The sequence below is a fragment of the Galeopterus variegatus genome, unplaced genomic scaffold, assembly GCF_000696425.1.
Source record: "Galeopterus variegatus unplaced genomic scaffold, G_variegatus-3.0.2 Scaffold624, whole genome shotgun sequence".
Lineage (NCBI taxonomy): Eukaryota > Metazoa > Chordata > Mammalia > Dermoptera > Cynocephalidae > Galeopterus > Galeopterus variegatus.
Genome location: NW_007726735.1, coordinates 488,235 through 504,641, shown reverse-complemented (window position 1 = coordinate 504,641; position 16,407 = coordinate 488,235). Strand labels below are relative to the sequence as shown.

Below are 16,407 nucleotides of genomic sequence, written 5' to 3'. Positions count from 1 at the left end.
TATTTAACACTTAGATGTAGCACTTACCGGCTTCCTCTTTATCAAACCTATTATGAGAAATGCAGATTTTTGCACATTTTATTTATGTAGCAGCAAATATAGAGCTTCATATCTAACCAATCATTTTAGAATAGTGACTGTATGCTGTTTTATTTAACCTCTATTGATTCAAGTTGAATTCTTGAGAACACTGGGAACAAATACTTTCTTTTTAATCAATAATTTGATGATAAAGTTTTTTTAGAATTGAGTCCATTCCATTGGTCACTCCTTCTAATGCTATGGCCAGCAAAGATATGAATGAGGTATATGTATTACAACCTAGATTTTATGCTGTAATATTAGAGCAATCTAAATCCATACTAGCTTCCTGCCGAATTTTTATTGAAGGCAACAAATGACCTGTCTGCATCCCCAGCGGTGGTGGTGAGAACACTAGTCACAGGCATGATTAGATGGCCATGAAATCTTCTTTTTTTTTTTTTATAAGATGACCGGTAAGGGGATCTTAACCCTTGACTTGGTGTTGTCAGCACCACACTCACCCAGTGAGCCAACTGGCCATCCCTATATAGGATCCAAACCCGGGGCCTTGGTGTTATCAGCACCGCACTCTCCCGAGTGAGCCACGGGCCAGCCCGGCCATGAAATCTTAATATCTAAGATATTTTTTCTTTGGGAATTCAGTACCACAGCATTTGGAAAATATCAAAATCCATCACATCTACACTAATTAGGAGACTGACAGAGAAATTACACAGTCAAAAGCTTAAGTCAAATTCCTGAACCAATTTTTTCCAACTAAAGTTCACAAAAACCTCATAATTTAGAGAATCAACTCCTGATTTTCATCACATAATTAGAGATTAAAATATAATTATGAAAGAAAACTAGCTTTTCCCAGCATAAGAAAGTTGGAGACAACCCTGCTGTAGGGATGGAAAAGGTATACCTTTCCTCACCTTTCCAACTCCTATAATGAAAGACAGGTTAACAAGAGAAAAGCCTAACAAATTTATTTAATCAAAGAGTTATGTGACACAGGAGCCCTCAGAAATGAAGACCCAAAGGCCAAGGGAAAATTGTTCTTTTTTTTTTTTTGTGACCGGTAAGGGGATCGTAACCCTTAGGCTTGGTGTCGCCCGCACCGCGCTCAGCCAGTGAGTGCACTGGCCATCCCTATATAGGATCCGAACCCGCGGCGAACCCCCGCTCCCCCCCACTCTCCTGAGTGCGCCACGGGGTCCGCACCGCGCTCAGCCAGTGAGTGCACTGGCCATCCCTATATAGGATCCGAACCCGCGGCGGACCCCCCCTCCCCCCCACTCTCCTGAGTGCGCCACGGGGTTGGCCCGAAAATTGTTCATTTTTATGCTTAGGTTTGATGGATAACGGACTACCATGTAGAAATGTGATTGGACAAAAAGGGGTATGGTTTAATGGTAATAGACTGAGGGGGAGAAACCCAGCAAGGCCTGTTCAGATTCTTCTTAGCCTGTGTAGCATTCCTTCTTCCTGGGTATGGGGCAGGACCCCTCTAGAAAGAGGATCTTATGACCTATCATCAGACAATTTCTTTACGGCCAGCACCTATGCAAAAGGCAGGGGAAGGTTAGAGTAATATTTTTAGAGGCTTTATGGCTTGCTTTGGGAGAGAGAGGTTCTAGTTTCTATGGCCCCACCTTGGGGAAGAGGAATTCTGATGTCTGTGACTTGCTTTGCATGAGAAGGAGGGGCAGGAGACAGGAGGGCAGAAGATCATAGAGAGATTTTGCTTCTGAGGCCTTCCAATCTACATTAGTTACAAGTACTCAGCATATCAAAGTGCCATACTTTGGGGTATAATTTTCTGAACTCTAACATTACTTTCACCACTTGGAGATGAAATGGTGGCCTCACTGAGTTTGGGTCCAGAACAAGGAAAGCCCATCATGTGTAAACATTTTCTCAAATGGGATCATTAGACACATAGATTAAGTTCTTCCTGATAGTGACATGAATCCACCTATGAAAGGACAGTGGAACAGCACACAATGAAGCATCTCAGACCTTTCCTTGGGCAGAAATTGTCATTAGCAGCACAGCTCTGCTAGGGATTCTGGGGCTGGGCAGGAGAGGGAGAGGGAGAGAAGGTGCCGAGATCTTTTAAGCAACAAACTCTTGAGGGAACTAATAAAGCAAGAACCCACTCACTACCCCCACCATCCAAGGAGAGCATTAATCCATTCATAAGGGATCTGCCCAAAGAGCTTCCAACACTGCCACATTGGGGATCAGATCTCCACATGAGTTCTGGGAGGACAATACATCCAAACTCCATCACGACCTAAATAAGATATATACTATGAACATACCAAAAGGTAGTATAAACAAGGTAATACACAGACGGCTTTATCTTCAGTACACTGAGCAAATAATATTGGATTTATTCAATTACTTGAAGTAATTTACTTCATATAGAAATTATATAAATCATAAAATTATATAAAATATTGAAATCTTTAAAAATAATAATTATTTAAAAATTCCACAAAAATCTCAATTCAACAACTAGATCACACAGGGCATATCTGATCAATTTTACAAAGTGCTTGGCTCCATGTCACAGGTGTAATGGCTCTAAGTGCACATGGGAAAGGCATGTCCCCCAGGACGTTCTCTCATTCTACATTCAGGTTATAAGGAAGAATCACACTCCATGACTACAGCCACAGTCTATTTGATGCCTCTGTGTAAAGTGTGGTGCTTGAATGTGCCAACGTGGCCATACAGTAACACTCCTGGCCCACAGCACAGAACAAACTGTCCTACAAATTGTTTTATTCTGCTCTTTCCTGCTTAATTATTTGAGGGCTACTCCCTGTAGCTTTACATAAGGCCTGTCCCCATTCTTTAAGTAGGACAATTTTACTCATGTTTAAGTAAAAACTGAATTATATTTCATAATAAACATATCATCTTCCCCAAATGGAGTGCATGGCTGTGTTTGTGTTCCTTATCCAGGTATTAAAAAATTGATGATAAGACAAGATGCAAATTAGTTTCCATTTTTATTAAAGTTGTATCTAAGGAATATATTACACTTAAAGTTTAATACCATAAATAAAGATTAGTTCTTAAATCTTTGATTTTATTTATTTAAAATGTAAACATAAAAGAAAATAATTCATCACTCCCTCCCCAACTCTGACCCAATGTATCAAAAAAAAAAAAAAAAAATTTCTTCCCTTCAGGTAAATTCTTTCTTCAGAATGAGTTGAACAGACTTTATTAAAGTGTTAGTCCTCCTGGGCTGCAGGGACATGGCAGGAATGACTAGTGCCCACCGTGAAATGGGTCTGTGCCTGGAGTCCATCTCCTCCAGAGGGACTACTCAACTGCCCTCAGAGACAGGCTCTTCTCTGTCCGCTCAGTGTCCAAGGACATGGACAGAGGTAAGGCATCAAGCACGACACTGTGATGAACACAACATGCAAGTTGGTATATTCCAGGAGGTGGATCAGAGTCAGCAGTGACCTAGCAATTCTGGATGAGTATTACTCATAGAATATTAGTGCAGGAAGGATTCTGAGAAATCACCTACTCGTTTTACAAATGACTCAATCACTAAGTCTCCTAATACTGAACAGAACATTGATAAAATTTTATGGAATACTCTGATATACTTATTTATGTATCTTCCTAAAACTATTTACTTGTTTTTCTTTCAGGCCCTAAAACTTTCTAAATCTCATAAAATTATGTTTCAACTTCAAATATTGATAAACTCTAAGCTCACATAGGCTGAAAACTAATTTTAAGCATAATTTATAACATTTTTAGAATGTCTATTTGGTCTTAACAAATATAAGTATCCTACAGGAAAAATGTAATGGTCACTGATTTTAGGAAGTAGGAAAAGGGATGTTTTTCAGGAGAATGTTAGAGGGGTCTACATCAAGACTGCCCGCTTGCCAGTTTCTTTAAAGCTGTCAGCTCAAGGCTACTAACATGGCTTTTGCTTCCTTCCTGTAAATTCTGTTCTTGAAAACCTGAGACAAATTTACTTGATATTTTTGACACTTGGGACCTTAAAATGATCAAAATGAACCTAAGTCTGAACTGAAAACCGAGGCAGTCAGTTTTTATAAGTTCTTGACCCTTTTTGAATCAGGAACGGAGTCCAGTCTACTGTCCCCGGTTCAGCGGGTCCCATTCTTCCCTGTTCCACCTCACTTCCCCACAGCTGCAGCCTGCTCAGTCTCTCTTACACAGGGAGCTGATTTTGTTTTTGTTAACATAAACAACACAACCTGTCACAGGACACCAACATTTAAGCCATTTCAAATTCTTCAGTTTGCAGCTGAATTCTATACCAATAATTCTGCATTAAAATCTCAGATTTTAAAAGTCTTTGCTTCATTGTTATATTCTAAGTGACTAAAATGTGATTCTTAAAATTCCTTGCAGGTTCAGTATCCTTCTAAATCTTGCTGAGCACAGTATGCAGAATCAATGATAGGTAACCATGTTCAAGCCTTTATCGAGGAGGAAGAGAGACATCAATGAAGTTAGTTACCCTCAGGAACTCAAGATTTCTTGACATCACACTTTATCAAGTTTCATATTTGTGCGGAGAAAACACTGGGCTACTAGATTCCAAGCTTAATAAATATACATACAAAAAAATGTCATCTATATTTTTTCCAGAAAGTCATTAGTGCAAATATAATTATATCAATAAAAAATAAAGCAAAAATATATTTCAAGTATAAAAAGCACCATGCTCAGAAACAATGCTACCTAAATGGTATTACTGCACAACAGTCAAAATACAGTTAAACCTATCACCATGAATCTCAAATATATTAATCCATTGTATTTTTGGTGAAATTCTTTATACAACTTTGCAGGACGATTCATAATCATAATAGGTATATAAGTTTAGATTATTATAAGTTTCATTAAAAATATACTCTTCACTTTTCTCTGACCCTGCACAATTTAAAGTATGTACAACATAGGCAGAAAACTGAGTGCTGGCCTGCAGACCATTACTATTAGCTTCTCTTTAGCTGAAGTTGACAGTGTTTGAGATCTTCAACTTTTCACAATGACAAATACCTCCAATTTAAAACTGCATGAAAACACATATTTTAAATTTATGCATTTAAAAAAAGTGACTTTCCTTTATGCTGGGACTGCTGTTTGGCTCCAGTGCCAAATAGTCAATTGGAATTATTCCTTAGTAATTATGCTGCTTCGCTCACTTAGCACTATTTTTTAAATAGAGTACTCAATAACTATATGCTGAATGGAAAGGAGGGATGGGGGGAGGGAGGAGGGAAGCTTGCCCAAGGGTTATGCCATAGGACTTCGTGAACTTGAGAGAGAAAAACTGGGCATCACCCATCATTAAAGAATTTGAAATTAGAATTACCAAATGGGGTTGGTAAGCTCTGGTTCCAGAGTAGAATGGCCTCGGGGACCAGAATCTGTGTGATAATAGAAGGAGTATCAAATGCAGGAGGCAAAGACATTTAAAGCAAAGGCAACCTTCCAACTTCTGTGGACTGAGCCATATGTTACATGGAAAGTAGACCTTATTGGATAGGCCTTACATCAGACTTACACTTATCTACTACTAAACAATTCAGACTATTTTTTTTTTTTTTTTTAAAGATGACCAGTAAGGGGATCTTAACCCTTGACTTGGTGTTGTCAGCACCACACTCTCCCTTGTGAGCTAACCGGCCATCCCTATATAGGGATCTGAACCCGTGGCCTTGCTGTTATCAGCACCACACTCTCCCGAGTGAGCCACGGGCCGGCCCACAATTCAGACCATCTTGTTTTGACTTATATTTTTCTTCTTATACATAAAATAATTTTCAGATATTAGAAACATCTTCAACACCTGTGAAAAGAAGAAGAAAAAAAGAAACTCTTCTGTAACAATTCCTTTTTTCTCATCTTTTTTTTTTTTTTTTTTTTTTTTTTTCGGTCTTCCGTAACAATTTCTTAGCCCACTTTAAAATAATTCCATACCTGTTTATTTTTTATCTTCATTGGTCATAAAGGAATAGTTTTGTTTTTGTTGGATTATAGTTGCATAATGTTGGATTATAGTTGTCATAACTATTATCTGAAAAACATACAATTATGTTTTCTTCTTTTTGCACGTCTTCAACATTTTTACAGGGCAGAGTATTTTACTCTCTCTGCTTCCACATTTTTTCAAGTCATTATTAAACTAATGGAGAATACAACTGGAAGCTGAGCTCTGAAGATCGGTGAGGACAGAAGGCTACCAACATACCGATGATAGTTCAGTAGTAAATTGCCACACAGCTGGCAAAAAAAGGCAAGCATGGTTAAATCATAAGATTTAGCACAACATAATTTTAAAATATAATACATAATTTAGAACTAACAATGGGAATGATGATTTGAGTGTACCATGTATAGCTATTAAACTTAAAATACGTATAACAGTGCTGTAGAAATTCCGATTCAATTATTTTCTGTAAGTCAAAGGACAATTTATACTTTTGAGGACAGGATTCACAACTTGTAATCCGGCAATAATTAGCTGTTGTTTAAGTTACTGAAGTATTGATGATGAACTCTCCCATCGTCTTAGGTTAGTGAAGATGCTGAGGTATGTAATCACTCTGAATATTCCACCAATTATCCTATTTTCAAAGGAAAACTATCCTGAAAAATAAAGAGACTTGGTGACTTATAATCTCTTTTGCTCTCCAAGCTCTGAGGTGGTTGGGCTGCGGATGCGGAGTGACTGCTGTGAAGCTTTGCTTCAAGGTCTAATTGTGGTCAACACTCCAAGCCAAAGTCAGGAAAGCCACTTCTGCCATCTGCATAGGTTGCCATTACCCAGATTTTGTGCTTTGTTTGCAGGAATATCACATAAAGTAACTTGAGAATTCACTTTTCCATTACTAGTGCCACACACACAGAAGAAATCCGGCCAGCAGAGGAAACAGATTGCCTAGCAGAAGCCAGAGGGTGACCACCAGGCTAGAGGAACGGGAACAGAGATCTAGGGTTGAAAACAAAAAATTGACTTTCTATAGACATTTTTTGGATACAGCATACCAATTAAATACTGACAGGTGATTAAATAAATACAGGTGGTTATTAAAAAGGGAACAAGGACTACATTAGAGAGCAGAATCAACAGAGACTTCCTGAAACCCAGGTATGCAAAGTTATTTTAATATTATGGTGGAAGAAAAGATGCATCCACCATGTCAAGGCTGAAAAATGGCACCCAAGAAAAGAAAGAAGTGTCTTAGGGTCGTATTGCAGTAAAGCTAAACATGATACACAGGAAAGTAAACTAATATCTTGGCTATTCTGAGATGGAATGAAGAATTCTCTTCTATTCCTTATCCCTTCTAAGTAGGGTGACTGTATCATTTATCACCCCAAACAAATGCATTTTGAAATACAGGGGAGCACTATTAATAATTACATGAAGACAACAGGCACGTGGACTATCTCAGGCAAATCAGGACATATGGTCACCTATTTCTAAGTATCTGCCACCCATCCATATCACCCTAAGACTGATAGAGCAAAGATTTTATGGGTTTTGGGCACTTCGGTGTATTTTCCAAAACGATTCTCAAATGAAACAATTCTCATAATGAAAACAGTTTTATAGCAATTGAGAGATCAGGCCAACCCAATCTTATTTTAGGATGAGCTGTCCTTTTTAAAATTTTGAACAATAACGATGGGTCTTTAAAGAATGAAGCAAGGTTCAAGTTGACTTGCTTAAAAGAAAACTGGCTGGTTTTCAGCTACAGAATAAATGGAATCATAATGTCTACGCATTGGAGCCTGCTCTTTAAGCATTACACGGTGTGGAAATATATTTAAAAAATTATTTCACTAGGCCAGCCCGTGGCTCACTCGGTAGAGTGTGGTGCTGATAACACCAAGGCCATGGGTTCGGATCCCATATAGAGATGGCCGGTTCACTCACTTGGGAGAGTGTGGTGCTGACAACACCAAGTCAAGGGTTAAGATCCCCTTACCGGTCATCTTTAAAAAAAAAAAAAAAAAAAAAAGAATACCAACAGTGAAGCTTATAAAGTTTAAAAAGCAATGCCTAAGAGGTAGGTAGGCATTTATTCTTGTAATGTTTTGCACATTTTTCAAAATTGTGTTAGTGATTTGGAGGTTACAGTGCTCTTTTGAGCATGATTCCTCATAGAACTAGTAAGTTAACGTGAAAGAAAACCACATCATAGCACCACAGCCTCTGAAGGGTGACTGATAAAGAGGAAGCAGGATAAAAAGTAGAGTGTAGAGTACCAGGAGGTTGATGTGGAGGGCGTTGGGTGGTTTGCAATCTCCACTGCCCACCTCCTTTCAACAGATTCATTTGTATTTGTCACAGTCCAAGGGCAGGAACTTGGTTATTTCGTAGCTCCTTGACCTGGTCTGGCTTTCTCCTTATTCCTACACATTCTTCTCCTGTACTCCTAAGATTTCTACCCCTGTATCAGCTGAAGGTAACTCTCCCTTTATCTCAAATCTAAGTACTAATGGTCTGAATCCCTGCTCATCTCTTTGATGATGAGATGGTGATAGTTTCTTACAGTTAAAGAATTTTAACTGGGATTAAAAATTTAAAGATTAGGTTTAAGGATGGAACTCCATTAGAACCATATATTTATGGACCATTAGCTCTCTAATTCTAGCCAAAGCAATCTAAAAACAATGACAAAATTAAGTCATCCTACCAGCTTCACACTGAAAGTAAAAGTTAACAGCATACTTAACATTACATTTACTGTATACCACATCAAGTGACCTAAGATTTATATCATGTCAAATTATTGTGTCATTACTAGTGTAACTGTAGAAAACTCAGCTAACTGTAGTATTATGCAGAAAAAAGTAACATTGCAGGGCTGAGACTGCTACTGTTAGCAAGTTCTGCTTGCAAGGTGGCCCTGAGCTGTTGTCTGGGAACTGGCTTCCTCTGGACTTTACCCCATGATCCTTTTCCCTTTGCTGATTTTGCTTTGCATCCTTTCGCTTTACCAAATCTAAGCCATGAATATGACAAGCAGCTGAGTCCTGTGAGTCCTCCTAGTGCACCAATGAACCTGGGGATAGTCTTAATGACCACCAACACAAGCACTAATCTCCACAGTCTGGTTGAAAATAGAAGGTGACATTCAGCTTACCTCTAAAATTAACTTCCGGGGCCGGCCTGTGGCTCACTCGGGAGAGTGCGGTGCTGATAACACCAAGGCCCCGGGTTCGGATCCCATATAGGGATGGCCGGTTCGCTCACTGGCTGAGCATGGTGCTGACAACACCAAGGGTTAAGATCCCGTTACTGGTCATCTTTTAAAAAATAAAAAATAAAAAAAATAAAATAAATAAAATAAATAAAATTAACTTTCTTTCCCAAATCCTGGGGAAAGGGCAATGTAGTTCCATACAAAAATACCTCCAGTTGAGAAAATGAAACATTGAATAAGATTTTTATTGTCCATATTCTAAAAATGTCAAACTGCCAAAGAATCTCATAGGTCATTTAAATCAAAGCTTTGAGAATTTATAAATTATATTATTCCATTTTTATTTTTTTGGCAGCTGGCTGGTATAGGCATTGAACCCTGGACCTTAGTTATTATCAGCACTACACTCTAATCAACTGAGCTAACTGGCCAGCCCGAGAATTCATCAATTCTGCTTTTATAACTCTTAGCAATGGATCATTAGCCTCAGTTCAAACACCTTCAATAATGGGGAACATATTCTTTTCAAGGCAGTCCTTTCCATTCCTCTCCTGGCTCTAAAGGATTTAACTGGAATAGATCTCCTTACGACTTCAATATATTCATCCTAATTTTACTTTCTGAAGTCTCACAGAATAAGTACAGATGGTTCCCAATTTACAATGGTTCTACTTAACAATTTTTCGACTTTACGATGAGTTAGGGTATTTTTTATCATATTTTTTATATGTCTATCAGGGTATTTAACACACTTTTGACTTACAATATTTTCAACTTATGATGGATTTATTGGGATATAACTCCATCATAAGTCAAGTAATATCTGGCATAATATCCCTCAACGAAAGCCACCTTGTCTTTGCCGGGCTCTGTCTTTCTATCTCACTTTGTGTGTATTTTTGTGTCTCCTTTCATCGTTCTCTTCTTTGTGGGCATGTAAGTAAATGTAGTATTAAATATGCTCAGTTAGCTTTTACTTCTAATGTGAACTTGATAGGATGACTTAATTTTGTTACTATTGTTAAATTGCTTTTTTGAGTATCTTTTCCAGTGTCTTTCCCTCACTCTCACCTCACCTGGTTAGGATAAAACTAAAATAGATTTAAATTTTTTTGTATTTAATGAACAGAATTTTGTTTACTCTTAATTTCAAAATGAATGGATAAAACATTCACATTTTGTGACCTTCAATGAATTACTCTGTGCAAGTCAGAGGTTCTTGACACAGAAAGTTTCCTTGCCCTTGCTCTTACTGAATAGAAGCGTCAAGTTTATCTACCTTAGCTTTCTAATGATGGTGGGAATGAATATTTTCCCTGTCAGAAGAGAAGAAGCTCAACCTGTTTTAGAGCTCCCTTAAAGGGAATTTTCAACATCTTATATGAAAAGTCCTCACTTTACTTTTCCCTCTTTACTTTGACCATAGAGAGTACTCACCCAGTGGTAAAGCTCGGGTCAGATTAGCAGCTGGAGGATCTGTTTCTGGAGGACAGGGCTCACAGAAGTCCCAACATGATGGGCAAAGCAGGTTTCCGTCGTGAATCCAGCCATTCATCTGAATACTGACAGGGAGGACCTGTCCGGCTCGACTACACAAATATGAAGTATCTTGGACCCAAACCTTCAGACCTTGAGGAGAACAAGAAACCTTTAAATAGGGGGGAAAAAATTCTGGTCAGTAAGATTCTAGGATATGAGATTTCTCCTTTAACTGTGGGAAAATGTACTAAAATTTACTAAAAATATTGGTTATAAAGCACAATTTGGGACAAGGGCATATCTTTAACCTCATATCGAGAGGGTAAGTTATTTAGGTTCTAAAAGAATTTCACTCTGTGGTATTAGGTCTTAAATTTGAGCCTAGCATGTTTTTAAGAATCTGATGAAAGCTATGAACACTTTTCCTAAAAAATACAAGGGAACACATACACAGCTTTGAATACAATTTGAATTCACAGACCCCTGAAGCCAAGTTACAAACAATATTTCTGTAGATTCCAGTATCCTTATATACTTCAGCTGAAATCTCTGTCAAACAGCCAATCTCTCTATAAGTCATTAAATTTTTGCCAAAGTTTTATTGTTTTAAATTTTAAAAATAATATATATAATTTTAGACCAAAAAAAAAAAAAAAAGCATACAGTACAGAACTGTACATAGTAAAAGTTCTTCATTCTTTCTCCCTACCCAAGATCCTCTGCTCAGAGATAAAAACAGTCACAGTGATTTTATCCAGACTAGTAACATCTTTTAAAGGCAAGACTCATATCTCAATTGCAAAGGATAACTAATGAAATCAACTATAAAAAGCAGACACATTAAAGCATTTAAAAATTACCATGTCTTCTTCAAAGTTGTTTTCTACAAAGACTTCACATTAATTTCAATTATGCTACTTCATATCATTTTATTTATTTTTTTGGCAGCTGGCCGGTACAGGGATCCGGATCCTTGACCTTGGTGTTATCAGCACCACACTCTCCCAAGTGAGCTATCCGGCCAGCCCAGCCTACTCCATTATAAATATTTCTGGAACTTCTCTCTTGGGACTAACTTCAAAGCCAGTGCATGCTTCTAAATATGTCTGCTGGTAGCAAATTTTTACTTTGCAAGTGATTTTTGGAAATAGCCCAAAGTTGCCAAAAACCAAGTCTGCTAAAGGTAGTTGATTACACTGGTTACACAAGGTTAAACATACATGTGATACAAAATTACTAAGACCGATTCTCTTAGCTATTAAAGTACTTCTAAAAGCAAAGAGGAGTTTAAAAAGTATATTTGAATGATGGTGGCATTTTTGAAAGAAATCTATCATCACTTAATGTATTAGTTCGTTTCTGTTGCTTATAACAAAATACATGCAACTGGGTGATTTTTCAGATATTGAAATTTATTGCTTACAGTTTCTTAGGCTGGGAAGTCCAAAGTCCAGGGAACATGGCTGGTGATTGCCTTGAGGTGGTGAAGTGACAACAGAGTACCACATTGCAAAAGTGGTGGAGCAGAGAGAGACTAACCTCTTCATTCACTCTCCTCCAATCCATGCCCCGGCCACCATTATTAACCCATTCACTACTGCATGGTCCTACAATCTAATCACCTCTTCAAGGCCCCAGCTTTCAATTACCATAATTGGATTTCCCACCCTCAACAGATTCGGTGGGAATTAAGCTTTTAATATATGGACTTTGGGTACACAATTCAATCAACCCATAGCAATCAAGTTGAAATATAACACTCATTTGGAAATTTAAGTTATAATAAGCTATTAAGAAAACAAAAAACAACAAAGCGTGACCCCTTCCGCAAGTCTGTTATTCAATGACCCATGTCTAGTAAGTATCACCACAGCTACACTGCAATGAAAGTATGCTTTTAAGTAAAATTGAGTTAGCACTGTGGCTGGTGATGAAAAGGATACCAAAGAAGTCCATGATAGTGCCTGCTCTCTAGCAACTTTAATTGAGGAAAGATGGATGGGATATAAATATTTTTTCTAAAAAATTAATAGTGCCACACTGTTTTATGATTAAAAGTAAATGGTGGAAACAAGAGCAATAAATATTAGAAAGTTTCATGGAAGAAAGAGCTTTTATATCCTAAAGATGTACACAGGATTTGGATCCTAATAAGGCAGATGTTACAGGTTGGAAAATAAAATGCACATGGTTTAGAGATAAGAATTATGAGAGTGTTGATAGGGCAAGAGGAAAACTCTCTTGATGAAGTATAAGCACTCCCATTATGAAATTCTGGGAATTATGTGTGGGCAGATAGGGTAGATGTACAAGTAGTAGCAGACTCAAGAAAGCTGAATCAAAATCCAGCAGCAGGGCTGGCCGGTTAGCTCAACTGGTTAGAGCATTTGTTATAACACCAAGGTCAAGGGTTCAGAACTCGCCAGCCACCAAAAACCACAAAAACAAACCCCTCCCCACCCCCCAAAATCAAGCAAGAGGGAAAGCCAAGAAGCAACTTGATTTGCATTACAGAACACAGGGAAGGCTCAGGAATTGCTGGTACCAGGAACCAGGAAGTAAGAGCTACAATTAGAAGGATTAAAATCTATTTAAGAAACAGATCCCAGGATTCCTCTCCTTCACTATGAGCAGGGCCACTATTCCTTCCTAATCCTGCATACTGCAGACTTATTTTTTGGAAAGGATAAAACAGAGGATTCTGCTCTGGGGGAAACCAAGTACAGGTGAGGATTGGGATGCCATTCTGAAAATAGGGCTCTAATAAAAGTTTACATATTAAATGTTGAGACCCTTTAGCATTCAAAACTTAGTTCCTAGAACACTGACAGCTACGCATACAAATGCTATGACCGGATATTAGAAATTTCCTCTGAGAAATCTGACCAGCCCAAGAGGAAAACCCCTCAAGATACACATATCAAAGGTTTTGGAAGGAAAGCCATATAGTGAAGACCAAGGTCAACAGGCCTGAAGTACATGCTCAAATTGTCTTTCAGCTCTTTCATATTCAAGATCTCTTGAATATGAACAGGCTATTAAAGATCACCAAAAACAGACCCAATCCATTAAATTTCATAATAGTGGGAGATGGTTTGAGGAGTTAAAAAATAATTTACCAGCTTTCAGAGATGAAGGAAAAAATTATATACAATCAATAATCAGAATGATACTGAGAACTAGGACAGAAAGGAAAAATGCCTTCAGAATTCTGATGGAAAATGACCGTCGAAAAGAAAGCTATACCCAGCCAAACTATTTAAAAAATGGCAGAATATGCTACCCAGAAATATGCCATTTTGGCATAAGGATTATTTAGAGGTAAAAGCGCTTAAAAGCTGCAGATACAATTAGAATGTTCTGACCTCCCCTTTTCTTCCCAAAAGCAGGAGATAAAACTCTCACATGAGAGATGTTCTCCTTGTTCCAGGACAGAAGAAATATTCTTATCACCAGAGACAGAAAGTCAAAGCAAGAGAATTCTATATAAAGACTTTGTTAAAATACTTATCTTCCTTTAGCCTCCCCATATATTTTAGTTACTTTTCTGTAACTGCCTCCCTTTGCTCAATCTAGTATAAAAGCACATAGGCTTTGCTACTTCTTTGGGTCTTCATTTCCTCATGAGAGCTCCCGTGTCACATAAAACTTATATTGAATTAATTTGCATGCTTTTCTCCTTTTAATCAGTCTTATGCCAATTTAATTCTCAGGTCCAGTCAGAGACCCCTAAGAGGGTGAAGTTTTGCCTTCCTTACACTACCATCAGGTATAATTATAGAATAGTGACACTTTCAGACATGCAAGATCTCAAAATTTTTCTCTCTCATATATTCCTTCTCAAAAATCCAGTAGGAGGGCTGGCTGGTTAGCTCAGTTGGTTAGAGCGCAGCCTTATAACACCAACATCACGGGTTTGGATCCCATAGTTGTGGAGTACTAACATTTATAAAGCAAATGTATTTCATAGGGCCTAGTTTCCAAAGCCCTGTAGTTTCAGGTTTAACCTAACTTTAAAAAAATTATATATAGACATGTTAACCTTGCAAAAGACAGGAAACTTTCCCCAGGCTAAAGCCTCTGATATAGAAATAGAATTGTAACAGCAAAATTGCTGGCTCAAAGGGTAGATGTCTTTGGTGCAGGTTAACCTTACTTAACTGTTATGTAAACGTACTAAGGAAATTGCTGTAGGGAAAGAAAATGTTTGCTAAGAACAAACTTTTGTTAGTGGATCGACTTAACTTTTTGCAAATTCCATTATGGAATATCACTTTGTTATTTCACTGATGTTACCAGCCTTTATTCTTAAACTATACTTAGCCATAACCCCACCTATGTTCTTTTTCTGTAACTTTCTGTCCTGGAAAATAAATACTGAGACAGAACCCCAGTTCAGTGTTAATTTCCCAAAGGAGGAATGCCTTTCTCTTGAGGGTTCCAGGAAGTTAACCCTTTCCGGGTGTCTCACTGCTCAGAGGAAATGGGCTTTGCATAATCCTTTTTGTTTCTCTGTCACCCAGGGGAAGAGAGGTGACAAATCCATGTGAGGCAAAGCAACACATAGTGGCCAACTGCCAAAAAAAAAGTAAGAAAAAAATCCACTAGGAGATATGTTCCACTAAAATGAAAAAAGAAACCAAGAAAGCATATGATACAAAATCCACGAAGAAGGGGATCCAATTCAAGAGAGAGGCAAAGGATGATCACGACTGGAGATCCCAAGATGAAAGCTGTATTGCAAATCTAAAGATTATCTAGTCTAGATTAGCGCAGGTCAGAAATTTCCAGAAGAGATTTTCTCAAGATAAATTGAAAGAATACCTAAGTATCTAATTGTACTGAAAGGAGATGAAGGGGTTGACTGGTTAGATCAGCTGGTTAGAGTACAGCCTTATAAAACCAAGGTGGCGGGTTTGGATCTCCATACTGGCCAGCCACCTGAAAAAAAAAAAAAGGAGATGAGCCCAACTGGGAGAAGAGTTTGAAACTAAGTTCTAAATACAAAGTGTTGAGGAGAATTGGAAAATTAATCACTGAATATTACACAGCTCCACATTATACAGTCATAGTAACGTATCCAAATTATCTATCCAAAATTACCACGGGGAGGATCAAGAAATAAAGTGAACATAGTGGAGGGAGGGGGTGAAAGACCTAAGTGCTCATCTTCCAAAGTCAACAGATAACACCTGAAATTGAAACATTATAAAGAATAAAATTTTTATAAATAAGAAAGCAAATACTACCCCTCCCCCCCAAAATCCCCTCCAATACAACCAAACAGCTACAAATTGAAAGTGATACCTCTGGGAATAAGCTATTAACGTTAGGGAAGTAATACCAAGGACTGCAGTTTTTTGAAAGAAGATGACAAATCTGACTCAAACTACTGACGTGTAAGTTTGATCAAAACTAAATTTCTTTTCTTTTTTTTTTTTTTTGGCAGCTGGTCAGTACAGGAATAAAACCCTGGACCTTGCTGTTAGCACCACGCTCTAAATTTTTTTTTTAATTTCTTGATCAAAAAATAAAAATTTAAAAAGGATCAATTTGGTTATGGAATGAAAATAGGGAAACTACGGGCTGGCCCGTGGCTCACTCGGGAGAGTGTGGTGCTGATAACACCAAGGCCAAGGGTTCGGATCCCATATAGGGATGGCCG

The 16,407-nt window shown here is 37.9% G+C and overlaps 1 protein-coding gene across 3 annotated transcripts in view; it reads right to left on the bottom strand.

Annotated features, from left to right (window-relative positions):
- Window positions 1–5,752: 5,752 nt before the first annotated feature.
- The window catches only part of LMLN (leishmanolysin-like (metallopeptidase M8 family)), an 81,029-nt gene continuing 70,374 nt past the window's right edge, over window positions 5,753–16,407 (bottom strand). The window contains exons 16-18 of one of the 3 annotated variants that reach the window (XR_550346.1): window positions 10,701–10,911; window positions 6,028–7,039; window positions 5,753–5,896 (exon numbers count right to left, since the gene is read on the bottom strand). Coding sequence is in view for 2 of the 3 variants with exons in the window: in XM_008570711.1 (XP_008568933.1) it covers window positions 6,939–7,039; window positions 10,701–10,911 (312 nt within the window). In the remaining variant the exon portion in view is untranslated. Of the gene's footprint in view, window positions 7,040–10,700; window positions 10,912–16,407 lie in introns of those variants that run through there. The other 2 variants (XM_008570711.1, XM_008570712.1) reach the window with 2 other exon arrangements.